This window comes from Herpailurus yagouaroundi, unplaced genomic scaffold (genome assembly GCF_014898765.1).
Source record: "Herpailurus yagouaroundi ecotype Mexico unplaced genomic scaffold, PumYag 77, whole genome shotgun sequence".
Classification (NCBI taxonomy): Eukaryota; Metazoa; Chordata; class Mammalia; order Carnivora; family Felidae; genus Herpailurus; species Herpailurus yagouaroundi.
In genome coordinates this window covers 21,399,562-21,418,892 of record NW_024412388.1, presented here as the reverse complement: position 1 = coordinate 21,418,892, position 19,331 = coordinate 21,399,562, and the positions used below count along the sequence as shown (strand labels likewise).

Below are 19,331 nucleotides of genomic sequence, written 5' to 3'. Positions count from 1 at the left end.
ACAATATGGAGATGAGGTCCATTAATAACTCTATAATGGCCTCTAAGTGTTCAAGTGAAAGGAACAGTCACAGCTTTAAATCAAAAGCTAGAAATTATTAAGTTTAGTGATGAAGGCATGTGGAAAGCCAAGATGGCCAGAAGATAGGCCTCTTGGTCCAGTTAGCCAAGCTGTGAATGCAAAGGAAAGGTTCTTGAAAGAAATTAAAAGTGCTACTCCAGTGAACACATGAATGATAAGAAAGTGAAATAGCCTTATTGCCGATATGGAGAAAGTTTGAGTAGTCGAGAGAGAAGATCAAACTAGCCCCAACACTCCCTTAAGCCAAACCTAATCCAGAGCAAGGCCCTAACTCTCTTCAATTGTGTGAAGGCTGAGAGAGGGGAGGAAACTGCAGAAGAAAAGTCTGAAGCTAAGAGAGTTCAGTTCGTGAGGTTTAAGGAAAGACGCTGTCTCCATAAAAATGCAAGGTGAAACAGCACATGGCAATGTGGAGGCTGCAACAAGTTCTCCAGAAGATCTAGCCAAGATAATTTATGAAGGTACCTACAACTAAACAACAGGTTTTCAATGTAGATGAAAACAGCTTTAAAATAGAAGACTCCATCTAGGAATTTCATAGTTAGAGAGGAAAAAATCAATGCTGGCTTCAAAACTTCAAAGGACAGGCTGACTCTCTTGTCAAGGGCTAATAGAGATGGTGACTTTAAGTAGAAGCCAATGCTCACTGACCATACCAAAAATCCTAGGGCCTTTAAGGACTATGCTAAATCTACTCTGCCTGTACTCTACAAATGGAACAGATGATAGCACATCGGTTTATAACATGGTTTACTAAATTTTTTAAGCCACTCTTGAGACCTACTGCCCAGAAAGAAAGATTCCTACTGCTCAGTGACAATGCACCTGGTCACCCAAGAGCTCAGATGGAGATGTACAGTGAGATTAATTTTGTTTTCACGCCTGCTAACACAATAGCCGTTCCATGGATCAAGGAGTAATTTTTTGTAAGTTTATTTATTATTTCGAGAGAGAGCAAGAGAGAGCAGGGGAGGGGCAGAGAGAGAGAGAATCCCAAGAGTCTCTTGAGAATCTGCACTGGTGATACAGAGCCTGATGCAGGGCTCAAACTCATGAACTGTGAGATTGAAATCAAGAGTCAGACACTTAATTGACTGAGCCATCCAGGCACCCCTCAAGGGGTGATTTTGACCTTCAAGTCTTATTATTTAAGGAATTAATTTTGCACAGCTGTAACTGTCATAGATTGCAATTCCTCTGATGGATCTGGGCAAAGTAAATTGAAAATCTTCAGGAAAGTAAAGGATCCACCAAACTGCATGCCATTAAGAACACTTGTGATTCACGAGGAGAGGTCAAAATTTATGGGTGTTTGGAAGAAGTTGATTCCCACATGGATGACTGTGTGTGTGGGGGGGTGTTCAAGACTTCAATGGAAGAAGTACCTGCAGATGGGGTGGAGACAGCAAGAGAACTAGAACGAGAAGTGGAGCCTGAAGATGGGAGTGAATGGCTGTGATCCTATGATACACTCGAACAGATGAGGAGCTGCTTCTTATAGATGAACAAGGAGAGTGGTTTCTTGAGATGGAATCTCCTCCTGGTGAAGATGCTGCGAAGAATGTTGAAATGACAACAAGGCATTTAAAATATCAAATAAACTTAGTTGATAAAGCAGCAAGGTTTGAGAGGATTGACTTGAATTATTATTATTATATTTTAATGTTTTATTTATTCTTTTTTTTATTTTTGGGACAGAGAGAGACAGAGCATGAACGGGGGAGGGGCAGAGAGAGAGGGAGACACAGAATCGGAAACAGGCTCCAGGCTCTGAGCCATCAGCCCAGAGCCCGACGCGGGGCTCGAACTCACGGACCGCGAGATCGTGACCTGGCTGAAGTCGGACGCTTAACCGACTGCGCCACCCAGGCGCCCCATTGTTTTATTTATTCTTAAGAGAGACAGAGAGAGACAGAGCATGAGCGGGTGAGGGGCAGAGCGAGAGAGGGACACAGAATCCGAAGAAGGCTCCAGGCTCTGAGCTGTCAGCACAGAGCCCAATGTGGGGCTCAAACCCACAAGCTGTGAGATCATGACCTGAGCCGAGGTCGGACACTCAACTGACTGAACCACCCAGGTGCCCCGACTTGAATTATTTTTTAAGGCTTATTTATTTTTGAGAGAGAGAGACGGACAGGCAGACAGACAGAGAGAGAGGGAGACAGAGGATCCAAAGCAGGCTCTGCCCTAACAGAAGAGAGCCCAATGAAGGGCTCAAATTCATGAACTGTGAGATCATGACCTGAGCCGAAGTTGGACACTTAAACTGACTGGGCCACTCAGGAGCCCCAGATTGACTCTAATTTTGAAAGGAGTTCTGCTGTGGGTAAAATATGTTATCAAACAGCATCACATGTTATGATGCTGAAAGGAAAAGTCAACCGATGTGGCAAACATCATTGTCTTATATTAAGAACTTGCCCCAGCCTTCAGCACCCACCACCCTGATCAGTCAGCAGCCATCAACATCAAGGCCAGACCCTCTTATCAGCAAAAAGATTACAACTCACTGAAAGCTCAGATGATGGTTAGTATTTTTTTTGGAATCAAGTATTTTTCTTAAGTAAGCTCTACATTCAGCGTGGAGCTTGGCCTCATGACCCTGAGATCAAGAATCACATGCTCTTCTGACTGAGCCACCCAGGTGCTCCAGAAATAAAGTACAGTAAAACCTTAGTTTGTGAGCATAGTTCATTCTGGCAACATGCTTATAATCCAAAGCACCTGTATATCAAAGTGAATTTCTCCATAAGAAATAATGGAAACTCGGATGATTTGTTCCATAACCCAAAAATATTCATATAAAAATGATCACAATATTGTAACATAATGGAAAATAATAAAGAAAATACAAAATATACAGAAAAATAAACAAGTTAACCTACACTTACCTTTGAAAGCCTTCATGGCTGGTGTGAGAGAGAGAAGAGAGAGGAGGATTATGGTGTAGGACCACTTTCATTATCACTAACGGATGTTGATTACAGTACAGTATTAATAAACTTGTCATCTACTGTATTTAATGTAACTGGCAATAAGGCAGCAGAGGAAAGGGTCTATATCTGCAGGCAGCCTGACCTGGAATGAAGCAAAACATTCCTAAGCTTACTCTTGTATGGAAAAGCAAAGGTCTGTCTATAGGTGCTTTGAAGTGACAAAAAAGTATACTAGTGGCAGTGTGGGCACCTTCCAACGTTCTGAAAAATCACTGATTTCTGCCAAACACTGCGGCCTGAGACAGAGCATCCGAGCATGGGAGACGATCACCCACAATCCCACAGCGAGGAAGAGAGAGACACACAGAGAGGGAGAAAGAGAGAAGAACCATTGGCTAAATGGTGATCATGGGACATTTGGCACCACGTACTACTCGTATTGCAAGACATTGCTTGTTTATCAAGTTAAAATTTATTAGAAATGTTTGTTCATCTCGTGGAACACTCAGAGAACAAGTTGCTCTGTTACAATGCAAGGTTTTACTTGTATCTGTATTTTAAGTATTTTTAAAATAAGGTGGGTACATGGATTTTTTAAAACATAATGCTACTGTGCACTTAGTAAACTGCAATATAGTATAAACATAACTTTTACATGCACTGGCAAACATTCATTTGGCTTGCTTTATTGCAAAATCTGCTTTACTGCAGTGGTCTGGAACTGAACCCACAGTATCTCTGAGGTATGCCTATACTATAGTTCCATCAGTTCTAAGAGAAGCAAAATAAAAGGCGACACTTTCAAAGGTATTACAAATGAATACTGCTTACTCTGGAGTATATTTTAATGATTGGTCACTGAACTAACAGTTATCAAATATGCTATTCAGTTCTCAAATACCTACAGATGGACTGTCCAATACTATGGTCACTAGCTGCATATGATTATTTGAATTTATATTCAATCTGTTTATATTATATACAATTTGCAATTCAGTTTTTCATTTGTACTGGCCAAATTTCAGATGCCCAATAGCCACACATGGCTACCACGATGGATGGTGCAGATATAGAACATTTCCATCACTGCAGGAAGTTCTATTGGACATAATGCACCTGAAGCCTTTTTCAAGTCCACTAAAGTCTTTTAGTAATAACAAAACAGCACTAACTGTACCTTTCAGTGTGTGGTGTCTACCTTCCAAGGCACTAACCTACTAAAGGCACTGTACTATGAGGGAACCCTGACAAGTTTAAGAAAAAAAAAAAAAAAGTTTCTTTTTATACAGCACTAACTACTAAGCTATTAACACTCTTTTTTTTTTAATGTTTATTTTATTTTTGAGAAAGCAAGAGAGACAAGGCATGAGTGGGGGAGGAGCAGAGAGAGAGGGAGATACAATCTGAAGCAGGCTCCAAGCTCTGAGCTGTCAGCACAGAGCCTGATGCAGGGCTCGAACCCACAAACCATGAGATCATGACGTGAGCCAAAGTCAGACACTCAACCGACTGAGCCACCCAGGTGCCCGTAACACTCTTCCTTTAGTAACTGAATTACTACTTCTTTTTCTAGTAATACTTAGTTAAAGTCTTTGACTATTAATACTAATTCAAAGTCTAAGGAAGGGGAATGATTTAAAAAATTTTTTAAATATTTATTTATTTTGAGAGAGAGCACACATACAAGCAGGAGAGGGGCAGAGAGAGAGGCAGAGAGAGAGAGAGAATGCCAAGCAGGTTTCCTGCTGTTGGCACAGAGCCCAATGCAGGGCTCAATCCCACGAACTGTGAGATCATGACCTGAGCCAAAATCAAGAGTTGGATGCTTAACTGACTGAGCCATCCAGGCATCCCAAGAATGGCTTTATTTTAAAGATTTACTAAGAATTATATCCATTTGTTATCAATTGAAAATTAACAACCTCGGGGCACCTGGGTGGCTCAGCCGGTTGAGCGACTGCGGCTCAGGTCATGATCTCACGGTTCCTGAGTTCGGGCCCCTCATCGGGCTCTGTGCTGACAGCTCAGAGCCGGGGAGCCTGCTTCAGATTCTGTGTCTCCCTCTCTCTCTGCCCCTCCCCCACACGTGCTCTGTCTTTCTCTGCCTCTCAGAAATAAAGAAAATAAAAAAATTAAAAAAAATTTTTTTTTTCAACGTTTATTTATTTTTGGGACAGAGAGAGACAGAGCATGAACGGGGGAGGGGCAGAGAGAGAGAGGGAGACACAGAATCGGAAACAGGCTCCAGGCTCTGAGCCATCAGCCCAGAGCCTGACGCGGGGCTCGACCTCACGGACCGCGAGATCGTGACCTGGCTGAAGTCGGACGCTCAACCGACTGCGCCACCCAGGCGCCCCTAAAAAAATTTTTTTAAAGAAAATTAACAACCTCTATCTTATTGGCCATCCATTTATTATTTCTATTTCTCCAAACAGTACTTTTTCATGCGCTGAAGGTAGATTTTATGAGTTACAGTGAAAGTGACTGAGGAGTTTTAAAGAAAAAAAGTACTTTATAAACCATGATATTCACAAAAACTAAGTCCCTAGTGGCCTCTATTAAGAAACCACAAGGTATCAATGATGTGTAGAAACTAACCAGTCAGAAATCAAAGGGCTGCCCATCCCAGGGTTTTGAAACGAGTTAAATGTTCCCCAGTAAAGTGGCATTCACTGCTGATGACTCAGAGATGACTATTAGCCACTGCCAGTTCTCTCCTTCCTTCCTTCCTTCTCTTTCATAACTCTAACTCATCTGGCCCTCAACCCTTTAAGTGAGAAAGAAATCTAAACATTACCAAGGAATATTCTGAGCCACATATTCAGTAAGAATACAATCAATGTCGGATAATAGCTACAATGTTTGTAAAAGTTATTCAAAAATGTCTAACAAGGAATCTCCTTAAACATTCTTTTTTAAAACGTGTAGGAGAATAAAGGGTTCATCGTCTACTAAATAAAAATTCTGAGTAATGAACACCTGGTTACCCCATGAGTCAACAGTAATTCCTGTAATAGGAACCAAGGATGATTATATCAGTGGTGTTTCTATAAAACTTACTCCAGCTATTAACTCAAATGAACTTTATTCTTTGATTTCCATGTATGAAGTATCCACCTCTTTTGTAGCATTCTCTTCCCTCAAAACCCTCAATCTTGCACAATCACAAATTCTGGGAGATGAAGCACAGGGGCAAAAAAAAAAAAAAAAAAAAAAAAAGAAAAGCTATGCATATAATTTCTAAATTCAAATTCAAAGAAACATTATGTTCTGGATTATACAAAACTGTCCTTCTAAATCTTGTTTTAAAAAAAGTAACATGGTGGGAATGCAAGCTGGTGCAGTCACTCTGGAAAACAGTATGGAGGTTCCTCAAAAACCTAAAAACAGAACTACCCTACGAACCAGCATTTGCAGTAGTAGGCATTTATCCACGGGATACAGGTGTTTATAGCAGCACTATCAACAATAGCCAAAGTATGAAAAGAGCCCAAATGTCCATCAATGGATGAATGGATAAAGAAAATGTGGTGTGTGTGTGTGTGTGTGTATATATATATATATATAACATAATACTCTATTGTGTGTGTGTGTATATATACTCAGAAATCAAAAAGAATGAAATCTTGCCATTTGCGACTACATGGATGGAACTGGAGGGTGTTATGCTAAGTGAAATTAGTCAGAGAAAGACAAAAATCATGACTTGACTCATATGAGGACTTTAAGAAACAAAACAGATGAACATAAGGGAAGGGAAACAAAAAGAATATAAAAACAGGGAGGGGATCAAAACAGAAGAGACTCATAAATATGGAGAACAAACTGAGGGTTACTGGAGAGGTTGTGGGAGGGGGGATGGGCTAAATGGGTAAGGGCACTAAGGCATCTACTCCTGAAATCATTGTTGCACTATATGCTAACTAATTTGGATACAAATTTTAAAAAATAAAAAATAAAATTAAAAAAAAAAAAGTAACATGGGGCACCTGGCTGACTCAGTCAGTAGAGCATGCAGCTCTTGGTCTTGGGGTTGTGAATTCAAGCCCTGTGTTGGGTGTGGAGATTACTTGAAAATATAATCTTCAAAATAAAAAGGGGTACCTGGGTGGATCAGTCGGTTAAGCATCCGACTGGTGATTTTGGCTCAGGTCATGATCCCAGGGTCATGGATTGAGCCCTGCATTGGGCTCCGTGCTGAACATGGGGTCCACTTAAGATCCTCTCTCTTACCCTCTGCCCCTCTCCCCTGCTCGCCGTCTGTCATTAGGAAAAAAAAAAAAAAAAAAGGAACAGTGAAACACATTAACACTTTAGGACAACAATCTGGTGACGTCAGAAAAAATACGGACAATTGTGTGATTTTGCTCACCTGTCTATACTAAAGCAACTAGCCTAATTCTTTTTTATTTTATTTCATTTTTTTTTCAACGTTTATTTATTTTTGGGACAGAGAGAGACAGAGCATGAATGGGGGAGGGGCAGAGAGAGAGGGAGACACAGAATCGGAAACAGGCTCCAGGCTCTGAGCCATCAGCCCAGAGCCTGATGCGGGGCTCGAACTCACGGACCGCGAGATCGTGACCTGGCTGAAGTCGGACGCTTAACCGACTGCGCCACCCAGGCGCCCCACAACTAGCCTAATTCTAGTCTAACTTTTTGGAAAAGATAATCTTTATTAGTACCGCTGAGGCTGTAAAAATGTAATCACCAAATAAAATCTTTCAAGATGCAAATTTGATTACTGTGTTTTCAGCCTAAAAATAATTTCTTTTACTGAAAAAGCCCGAAATTACACAGCATCCAGTTAGCTGTTAAACACTACTAACACTCATCTGGTTGCCGGGCCTATGCACCAAGGGCCTTCAGGATACCACCTGTCCTAAAATCCAGGGAGGAGCTGACAACCAGTTTGTTGTGCTGAGTTGTAGTGAAGGAAAATAAAAAAGATAAAGGGCTGAAAGAACTCTTCTGAGATTCATTCACGTGGGGCAAAAAGTCTTCTGTATCTTTAAACAATTTTACAAATCTCCCCAGTCTGACATAGTCTGTTTGTGGAGTACAGCTTTCAGTTTTGACATCCTCCTCTGTGTGCCTGGGGCAGTAATAGTTTACTGCTTCCTGCTTCCAGTTTGATTCCTCTCTAATCTATCCTCAACAGTGGGGCCGCAGTGATGTTTACAACAGCACAAATTTAACAGTGTTCTTCACGGCTCACAAAAAAAATCTTTCAAGCCCTGATCTAAGCCTACCTTTCTAACGAGCCTCTTCTCTACCTCCTCTCCCGTACTTACTTGTCTTCAGTCCTGGGACTAGTCTTCAGTCCTGCTGCACCTCGTGGAGTTCCTAAACTATGACATGCTCTCCTGGGTCTATCTACTGAGGCATCTGCTGTTCTAGCTACCTGGAAAGTCGTCTCCCTCCCCACATCCCCTCATCTGGCTAAGTCCTGCTCCTTCAAATTCGTTTATGTGTCACTTCCTCCTTGAAGCCGCCTTTGAACATCTACCTTTTGACACTTAAGACTGAATCAGGTGTACCTCTTCTGTGCTCCCAAGTCACCCTGAGTCTACCTCTACATACAGGGGTACACATCACTTTTGTTCTAATTATCTATTTACTTACTTGTCTCTCCTACATATATCCTCAGCAAGTAACATACTGCTCAGCACATAGTAGGCATTCAATAAACATTTGAAAACAATGAAGACAGGCAAAGGGAGAACAGGATCTTTCACTAGTTTAGACTGCAAGTATCCTTTTCAGGTTATGAAGTATTTAAGTTGGGGAAAGTGCCAGGCTGGTAGGTAATGAACTTAGAATAAGTCACTTAACAATTTCATGACAAAAAGGAAAGAAAAAGACAGGCATAATTGAGATTATCTTGAAAGCTACAGATTAAATGTTATTACAAATTCACTGCCATCTATGCTTACAGCAACACAATCTTTGAATTACAGTTGGTTTTAGATTTATAAAAAAAGTGATTGAAAAAAAACCCCAGCTCTGCTTTTCTTCTAGTTTCTAGGAGAAATGGTTACGAGGATTAAAATAGCACCACCAGGGGCGCCTGGGTGGCGCAGTCGGTTAAGCGTCCGACTTCAGCCAGGTCACGATCTCGCGGTCCGTGAGTTCGAGCCCCGCGTCAGGCTGATGGCTCAGAGCCTGGAGCCTGTTTCCGATTCTGTGACTCCCTCTCTCTCTGCCCCTCCCCCGTTCATGCTCTGTCTCTCTCTGTCCCAAAAATAAATAAACGTTGAAAAAAAAATAAAATAGCACCACCAGTTTTTAATCACTTAAAGGTGATTCCTTTTCTCCCCTTCATTCTTGTTTCCCAATTTTTGGAAATTCTTGTTTCCCAAAAAGCAGTTTCATTGCTTTTTCTCCCCTTCATTCTTGTTTCCCAATCATTTCATTAAATGATAACGTTTCTACCAGAAAAATCAGAACACAAGAGATAAAATAATACTAAATATCTATTTTGTTACATATGAACATCTTTAACAAAAGAGCTGATGAAAAAGAGCTAAATCTTAGAAAGAATAAACTAAGTTCAATTTCCCATGCATTCTTTCCCCTCGTTTTCTATGAATAACCTAACACTAACTGAGCCTATATTATAACTCCAGGGACTATTCTAAGTGTTCTACATGTGTTAATTAATCTAATTCTCACAACAAGGACATCAAAAGGATTCCATTTATTATCCTACTTAACAGATGAGTCACACAGGGGTAAACTTGTCCAGTGAGTTCAAAGCCGACAAATGGCAAAATTGGGGCTCATATCTAAGTACTCTGGACGTGAATCTCTACTCCTACTAACATACTGTATACCTAAACATAAATTGAATTCACACAACTTATTTTTAACCTTAGAAACACTGTTGGAGGTATTACTGTAACAAAAGTAAAATTCAGGCACAGAGCAGTTATACAAATTGTCCAAAATGACAATGTTAAAATTAAAAAAATAGTTGTTCTCTTAGGCCATCCCTGATATTTCCAGTATGACCATCATCAAGAATGATGCTTCCTATCATAAAACCAATCTTTAAAGGAAATTCTTAGGGGCGCCTGGGTGGCTCGGTCGGTTAAGCATCCAACTTCGGCTCAGGTCATGATCTCACGGTCCGTGAGTTTGAGCCCCGCGTCGGGCTCTGTGCTGACAGCTCAGAGCCTGGAGCCTGTTTCAGATTCTGTGTCTCCCTCTCTCTCTCTGCCCCTCCCCTGTTCATGCTCTGTCTCTCTCTGTCTCAAAAATAAATAAACGTTAAAAAAATTTTTTTTTAACGTTAAAAAAATAAATAAAGGAAATTCTTAGAAAATAAATGAAAGGTCTAAAATCAAGAGAGGTTGGCTATTTGGGTCAGAGACATTTCTACCACTCCTCAAACTAAACCTGTAACAAAAATACCCCAGCCCCAGCTTTTCATGAGAAGCACCTTTAACCCACACCGGGGGCATTATTAGCCATATAAAACAGTATGTTTCATCATCATATACTGTGTGTCTGTATCTTTAAGGTTATTAGGTAATTAGGAAGCCCCTAGATTTTCCTATTTCCCCATGTTCTCCAAATTCTCTTGATACAAGACAAATACAATAAAAAAACCTCTCCTTAAAGAAATCACCACTAAGTTGTTCAAAGAATGCAGAGATAAGAAAATAAATATATATCTATACAAGCAAATTTGGTTTAAATAATTTCCATACGTACAAGTCATGCTCAATAACATGGCATGAAATTCCAATAATGCAACTCTTTTCATATGTATAAAAACATTTATTCACTCTGCCTCACATTGACAGTTCTTAATCTCCTCTTTGAGAGCTGAAACTGTATCTTATTTTTTCCCTTCATGGCAACTAGGGCAGTGTACCAACAAAATTTATTGAATGAATTAATGAATCAGTCTGCCAGCCAATCATTCATTCATCCACCTTTTCACCTTTTGGTTGGAGTGAGTATACAGTGAGTATGAAAATAAATTATCAAGCAAAACTACCTGAACTTCATTGTAACCAACGTTAAGCCATTGGCCTTGGATGTACTATGAGATTAAAACCAGAACTAAACAAGCACACACCTTTAGTACTGGCAAAGCTCCACCTGAGTGCCACTTCTTTCTTTCATTAGTTAAGACATGATTCTTAAGGGTTCTTGCTATTCAAGCCCTTTGATTATTGAGCTCTAAGCTGAAAAGGGGAAAGACTGACTTCTGGGGCAAAATGGACAAAATAAAGCAGCCAGACCCACCTGTTTTATAGCATTTAAATTATCTGGGGGAGATCAAAGAAGAAAAACAGAAGATAAAGAATCACCAAATAAATTTAAAAATATTTAAATAGTCAAGACAAATGCAGTTATTATTATCGTTTTTGTGTGTGTGTGTGTGTGTGTGTGTGTGTGTGTGTGTGTGTGTAGTATTTCATCTTTTTATGCAGTGGAAAAAAAGGAAAGCTGTAGCTACAGACTATAGTTTGACCTAATGTCATTCTGGCTACCAACAGAAAAACACTGATTTGATGAGGAAAAACCAATACAATCTTCAATTAGGAACTGAAGACCATCAGCACCATTTCACAAATAATCCATTATTATACTGCTATCACCTTCTTTTAATGAAACCTTCCACTATGGGTGTGTATGTGTGTGTGTGCGCACACGTATTCTGGACTCCACTGATGTTTCAAATAACAATCTTGTAAAAACGGTGTCTTTTGAGTCAAGGCAAAGCTCTACCATGAAAGGTCATTTCTTTAAAGTAAACTCTGCCTCCAATGTGAGGCTCAAACTCACGACCAAGATTAAGAGTCACATGCTTTAATGACTGAGCCAGCCAGGCGCTCCACAAAAGGTCATTTTTAACATGACAGAACTCTGAACAGGCACAAGAAGATAACCACTGATGTTGTTTTGAAATTAATGGTTTCCTGCCTAATGGAAAATGTTTATACTAGTCTCATTATCAACTTTTAAATCCCATTGACCATAATGTGAATTTGAAACAAAGGTGAGGAAACATTTTTTAAATTAAAGATATTTACTTATCACTTAATAGAAAAACATAAAAGTTTCAAAAACTTTAAAGACTTTTTTGTTTAATAAAAATTATACACTTTTAAATGGGAATATGCCATAAACACTGTGCTGTGTGCATTGTTCTTTATCAAAGTTATTTCTCTAGGTAAATAACCAAGAAACGTTTGAAAAAGTAGAATAATGAAGGGTATTGTTTTAGACCTTAAAATATAAGACCATAATAATAATAAGGAGGTGCATGGGTGGCTCAGTCTTAAGGTTAAGTGTCCAACTTTTGATCTCAGCGCAGGTCTTGATATCAGGGTCATGAGTTCAAGCCCCGTGCTGGGCTCTGCGCTGGGCCATGAAGCCTACTTAAGAAAAGATAATAATAACAAACAATGTACAACTGGTGTAAAAACTGACAGGTGGTTCAATAGAACAGAATGCACAGTCCAAAAATATACTTGAGATCTTACAAACCTTAACTTGCTGCAATAGCGTCATAAATCAGCAAAAAAGGGGCAGTTAATTACTTAACTTTTTTTTCTAACTTATATTTTATACACTTTGTCAAATACCAAAAGCAAATATAAATTAAATTAACTTCAACTGGGGCACCTGGGTGGCTCAGTTGGTTAAGCGTCCAACTTCAGCTCAGGTCATGATCTCGTGGTTCGTGGGTTTGAGCCCTAGGTCGGGCTCTGTGCTACCAGCTCAGGGCCTGGAGCCTACTTCAGATTCTGTGTCTCCCTCTCTCTGTGCCCTTCCCCAGTTCATGCTCTGTCTCTCTCTCAAAAATAAAATAAAAAAACATTAAAAAAATTTAAAAATAAATTAACTTCAATTATTAGAACTGCATTAAATCTATACAGTAAATTTAGTAATACATGGCACTAATTTTCCCATTGCTTGACACAATGCCTCTATTCCCTCCTCTATAGCAAATTTCCAGTTGTATCATAGAGCTTATGGACTTCTTGTTACAATCATTCCTAGGTATCTCATAATTTGGGTTGTGCATGTAAAGGGCTTTTAATTCCTTTAGTCTTTTGGCATAATTTATTCTATGTACATTTAAAACGATTCATTTTTGAACAATTATTTTGCATTTAGTCAGCCATTTTACTGAACTCTTTTTCAGTTGATTCTCTTGGGAGTATTTTTATGAAGAGGAAATAATATTGGCCAACAAATATATAATTAACTTTTTCATTATTGGAACTTCTGATTAGTGTTTGCCTTACTACACTAAGAACTCCCAAAATAATGTTAAATAAGGTAACAGTGGGCATTCCTGTCTTGTTCTTATTCTAGTGGACATTTCTTCAATACCTCACTGGTAAGGGTGGTATTCAGAGAGCCATTTTTTTTTTTTAATTTTTTTTTTCAACGTTTATTTATTTTTGGGACAGAGAGAGACAGAGCATGAATGGGGGAGGGTCAGAGAGAGAGGGAGACACAGAATCCGAAACAGGCTCCAGGCTCTGAGCTGTCAGCACAGAGCCCGACGCGGGGCTCGAACTCACAGACCGCGAGATCATGACCTGAGCTGAAGTCGGACGTTTAACCGACTGAGCCACCCAGGCGCCCCTAATAATTTTAGTTTTTTAAGTATATTTAATTATCTTGAGAGGGAGAGAGAAGCCCAAGATGGCTCTGTACTGTCAGCACAGAGCCCGATGTGGGGCTCGAACCCAGGGAACTGTGAGATCATGACCTGAGCCAAAGTCAGACACTTAACTGACTGAGCCACCCAGGTGCTCCTAATTCATTTAATTCTTATAGCAACTTTGTGGAAAAGGCAAAATCCATATTCTTATTTTACAGATAAAGATCAAAGGGTAACTGTATTGCCAAAGGACATAGCCAAGAAATGGCAGAACTGGGATCTGAACTCAAGTTTGTCTGATTCCAAAGCCAAGGGCTTAATTGTTAGGACATGCTGCCTTGCTGATTTTGCTCAGTATTTACTGAACAAATGAATGGATGAGGACCAAGTTAATGGTGCTGGAGTTTGATAGGATAGGCTGGATCTAGTTCATGAGAAGAATAAAATGTCTTGTATTTTAAAAGGCCACGTTGTTAACATGGTTATTTTAGGCACAACAGTTAAACTGTGCATGTAAAATGACCATTATAGTATTTAATCCTCATTAACAAAACCTTTCTACTATCTTTTATCTCCTTTAAGAAATTAGTTTTATAGGGGTGCCTGGGTGGCTCAGTCAGTTAAGCATCCAACTTATGATTTTGGTTCAGATCATGATCTCACGATTTGTGAGATCGAGCCCAGAGTCAAGCTCTGCACTATCAGTGCACAGTCCGCTTGGGATTCTCTCTCTCCCTCTCTTTCTATCCCTTCCCCGCTTGTGTGCATGTGCAGGCTCCTTCTAAATAAATAAATAAATAAATAAATAAATAAATAAACAAATAAATATTTAAAAAATTAGTCTTATACACTTTAACACTGAGAAATATAACGAAGAAACAAAAATGTCCTTAAAAATACAATGCAGAGGGGCGCCTGGGTGGCGCAGTCGGTTAAGCGTCCGACTTCAGCCAGGTCATGATCTCGCGGTCCGTGAGTTTGAGCCCCGCGTCGGGCTCTGGGCTGACAGCTCAGAGCCTGGAGCCTGTTTCTGATTCTGTGTCTCCCTTTCTCTCTGTCCCTCCCCCGTTCATGCTCTGTCTCTCTCTGTCCCAAAAAAATAAATAAACGTTAAAAAAAAAAATACAATGCAGATAAAATCTTTGTTTATGTTTTGAAAAATAAAAGTAATACAGGGGCACGTGGGCGGCTCACTTGGTCAAGCATTCGACTCTCAATTTCGACTCAGGTCATGATCTCATGATTTGTGAGTTGGAGCTCTATATCAGGTTCTACACTATTAGTGTGGAGCCTGCTTGGGATTCTCTTCTTCTCTCTCTCTCTCTCTCTCTCTCTCTGCCATTCCCCCACTCACACACTCTCTCATTCTCAAATCTTAAAAAAAATAAATAAAAGTAATATCGGTACATAGTTAAAAGATGCAAACCATACAGTAAGATACAAAATGGTAAGTGAAAGCCATCCTTCTCTCCTATTATTTCCTTTTAATTTTAATTTTAATTATTTTTTATATGAGAGAGTGTGCTAGCACAGGGGAGAGGCAGGGGAGGAGAAAGAGAGAGAATTAAAATTTTTTAAAAATGTTTGTTTATTTTTGAGAGAGAGAGTGCAAGCAGGGGAGGAGCAGAGAGAGAGGGAGACACAATCTGAAACAGGTTCCAGGCTCTGAGCTGTCAGCAAAGAGTCTGATGGGGGGGCTCGAACTCACGGACCGTGAGATCATGACCTGAGCCAAAGTCAGACGCTCAACTGAATGAGCCACCCAGATGCCCCGGAAAGAGAAAGAATCTTAAGTAGGCTCTACTCTCAGCACAGAGCAAAATGCAGGGCTAAATCCCATGACCCTGGGATCATGACCTAAGCTGAAATCAAGAGTCAGAAGCTCAATCCACTGAGCCACCCTGGCATCCCTGAATTTTTATACTCATGGCCTATGCTATGTTCATTGCACATTGATAAGGGCTCAGTATGCAGAAGTAAATTCAGATGGAAATCAGTCTTCACATTTAGTCAACTCATCACACCTGTTATGATGTAGGGACCACAGAGTAGTCAGAAGGGTTGAAAAGTAGAGAAAGTATATGGGAAATAGTCCAGAATGTCAGCATTACTACTTTTCAGGCTTGCATTTCCACTATGGCTCATCTTTTTGTGGTACAGACAGAAAAAAAATAATTACATGATATCAGTGCTATTAAAGTTTACAGAAGCTGGTGTTTTGTGCTATTTCCCTGATAATTGGTTATTCTACTTTACGCAGAAAATTTAAAATCACTATAAGAAATACGTACAAATATGTATTGTGTGCTTACTCTTGAGTAGCGGAACAACAGAAAGATCTTGCTCTCCTTAAGTTTACAGTCCTATCAGAAAAGGAAGATATTTAATATATATTTATAATAATGCTTTTTAAATTTTGTATTCAAAACTACAGAAAAGAAATAGAACTAATATCATTTTTGGCATAGTTTAATTCCAAAGGAATTTATCTCCTACTTCCTAAGGATCTCAAAACTAATTAAGTTCATATTTTGGTCTTCATTCTTAAGGAGGAGGGAGGAGGGTATGTGTTATTAACACATTTAGAGCTTCAAGTGGTAACAACATGACAGCATCTCAAAAATGTTTTCCCATGAACTTTGGTGATTTTTTTTTTTTTTTTAAGTAGGCTTCACCCCTAGCATGGAGCCCAACACAGGGCTTGAACTCACGACCTCAAGATCAAGAACTGAGCTGAGATTGAGTTGGAGGCTTAACTGACTGAGCCAACCAGAAGCCCTATTTTTTTAAAGATTTTATTTATTTATTTTTATTTATTTACTTTTGATAGAGAGCACAAGTGGGGGGAAGGACAGAGAAAGAGACAGAGGGAGACCCAGAATCATAAGCAGGCTCCAGGCTCTGAGATGTCAGTGCAGAGTCTGATGCCAGGCTCGAACTCACAAACCACAAGATCATGGCCTGAGCTGAAGTCAGACACTTAACCAACCGAGCCACCCAGGTGCCCCAAGATTTTATTTATTTTTTACTTTAGCCATCTCTACACCCAGTGTGGGGTTTGAACTCACAACCCCAAAATCAAGAGTCACATACTCCACTGACCCAGCCAGCCAAGCAACCTGTTTTCCCATGGACCTTGAAGTTAAGTGCGTTAACTGTGAGCATGACTCCTTAACAAATGTCCTTGAGTAGCTAGGAAAAATCCCTTTATAACATAATAGTTATTTTATAAATTCAGATACAGAAGAGGAGAAAATAAATTAATCTTATTTGTTTAGATATAGCTTTTGTTCTACTTCAACACACTGCTTCTCATATTCCCAATGTGATACAAATTTTAATCTAAAACAGATATTACCTTGTAAAACTGTTCCCAGAATACCATGCATATGAATAAAGCCTTTGCAACCAATTTCAAACTTAGGATTCATACTAACAATCTATCTCATTAAAAAATTATTTCATCAAGCACATACCAAAAGAAATATTTTCAACAAATTGTGTTTACTTCTATATAAGAAAGGGTATACAGAAACTTAATAAAGTCAGAAGATTTGGGGAAGGCAATTTAGTATACAGATCCTCTCCTACCTAAAAAAACCTTTAGGAGCTTCATATGACAGAGTTTCAGTCCCTTTTCTTTTGGCATGCTATGGGGAGAGTGGCTGGTAACCCATGAACAGTTGATAAGAGAGAAAGAAAGAAAGCAAAAACAGTAACGAGCCGTTTTTAAAAGCAGTAGGGGACGAGATATCACATAGCATAAACTGTATACATCTTTTTTGGACCCTTCCTTCCTCTCGCACTGAATGTACAGTGTAGCCATTACCCCCCCCCCCCAGTAAAAATTATTAATATACAATAATAATACTTTCATTGAATTCTACCAGGTCCCTTTGAAACTGGAGGTGAAAGGAAAAGAAATAAAATAAAGAGAATCAGGGTAAAAGCTGTTTGATTCCTTTATCACCTTCCCCATTCCATGACTTTGAATGTCTGTTCCCACACCAACACTGGCAGAATTCAAGAGGTCTGTTTCTTTTTTAAAAAAAAATTTTTTTTTAATGTTTATTTATTTTTGAGAAAGAGAGACAGAGCATGAGCACGGGAGGGGCAGAGAGAGACAGAGAGGGAGACACAGAATCCGAAGCAGGCTCCAGGCTCTGAGCTGTCAGTACAGAGCCTGACGCGGGGCTTGAACTCACAGACTGAGATTATGACCTGAGCTGAGGTCGGATGCTCAACCGACTGAGCCACCCAGGTGCCCCTCAAGAGGTGTGCTTCTTGGAAGAGATTAAACAACTGGTTTTTGAACTGAGGACACAAAAGGCAGTTGACAATGGGAAGACAGGACTAAAACCTGAGGGGAATTAGGTGACCATGTGCACAACAAAGCTGAATGGAGCAAACCCCTCTGCCCTGCCCAATCCCCATCACCCCTTACCATCTGGAAATCTAGTCAGTGACAGGAAGACTCTTCTACTGGTGTGGGGATTTTCCTCAACAAGAGGGACAAGAAGCTCACCCTACAGAAAGGCCCAAAGGTAATCAGCCTATGTGTTTAAAGCTTCTAATTTAAAGCTTCCCACTCTTAATCAGAAGCAGACAGCTAATTATTATGAGACATCAGAGGAAAACTCTAACATAAAACAGATCAAAACAAAGAGAGAAAAGCAACTTTAGGGGAAAAGAAACTATGCAAGGCAAAGAAAATTTGTTGAAACAAACAAAAATACTATGAAAGAAACATTCCACGAATAAAAAAGAAAAGATCTAGAAAATCAAAACATAATAGTAAAGAAGAAAATTTTAATTGAAGGTAAAGATGAAGAAGTCTTCTAGGAGGCAGAACTAAAGGAAAAAGAGGTGAAAATCAGGAAACTATTCTAGGAAGCCAAGCATTGAGAAGCAACTGGCAATCAAGAAAGAAGACGACATGGGGTTTACTAAAACAAAGGAGCCAACACAGGAGAGAAGCAGAGTCCCCAAGTGAGCAGGGTTACCCAGGATGACAGCTGTGTACCACACCTAGAGAGACATCTGCCCAGATTGAAACAGTATGACTCAAGAGACAGACTGAAGGTTGTCAGCACCACGATCTCTGCTGCCATTTATCCTCTTTCAATAAAAGAACGTTTATCTTGACTAATACAATATAACAATGTTTATCCTGACAATATCTCAGTTTATCTTGACTAAATGCTGATGAATTTCTACTCAAAATACTTGGCTGCCTAACGAGCTCAGAACACTCATTTCATCCCAGAGAAATGTTCTTTGACCAACTCCTGAAAGCTGTAGGTGGGTCATGGTCAACTTAGAAGAAATCGCAGAGCTGCCCACTCCCTCTGACCGTCTTTCTGCCACCTGTCCAAGACTAGGTCCACACTGGAGCAGTACAACTCTCCAGGACAACCTGCCCAGTACAACCTCCAGGACAAGTCTGGACTTTGCCCAAAGTTGCTTTTCTTCCATAGAATAGACTCCTTAAGCCTCAGGAAACTGAAGAAAGGATGGTCCATTGATGCCTGGGGATCCCTGAAATCCTTCCAGCAGTCTAAGAGGTACAGCTATAGACTTAGTAATACTAAAGGATTATTTGCCTTTTTCTGGTGTTGACACTTATCCTGATGGTACAAAAACAATGGTGAGCAAAACTGATGATACCTTAACACAAA

The 19,331-nt window shown here is 39.8% G+C and overlaps 1 protein-coding gene across 12 annotated transcripts in view; it reads right to left on the bottom strand.

The window, feature by feature from the left end:
• LOC121024399 (mediator of RNA polymerase II transcription subunit 18) overlaps positions 1–19,331 on the bottom strand; it is a 134,645-nt gene that overhangs the window by 51,340 nt on the left and 63,974 nt on the right. For 4 of the 12 annotated variants that reach the window (XM_040466631.1, XM_040466637.1, XM_040466647.1 and 1 more), the window contains exon 4: positions 2,973–2,990. The exons of 7 other annotated variants lie outside the window; for them this stretch is intronic. In XM_040466631.1, the coding sequence (XP_040322565.1) occupies positions 2,973–2,990 (18 nt within the window). Of the gene's footprint in view, positions 1–1,466; positions 1,490–2,972; positions 2,991–19,331 lie in introns of those variants that run through there. One more of the 12 variants, XM_040466703.1, reaches the window with a different exon arrangement.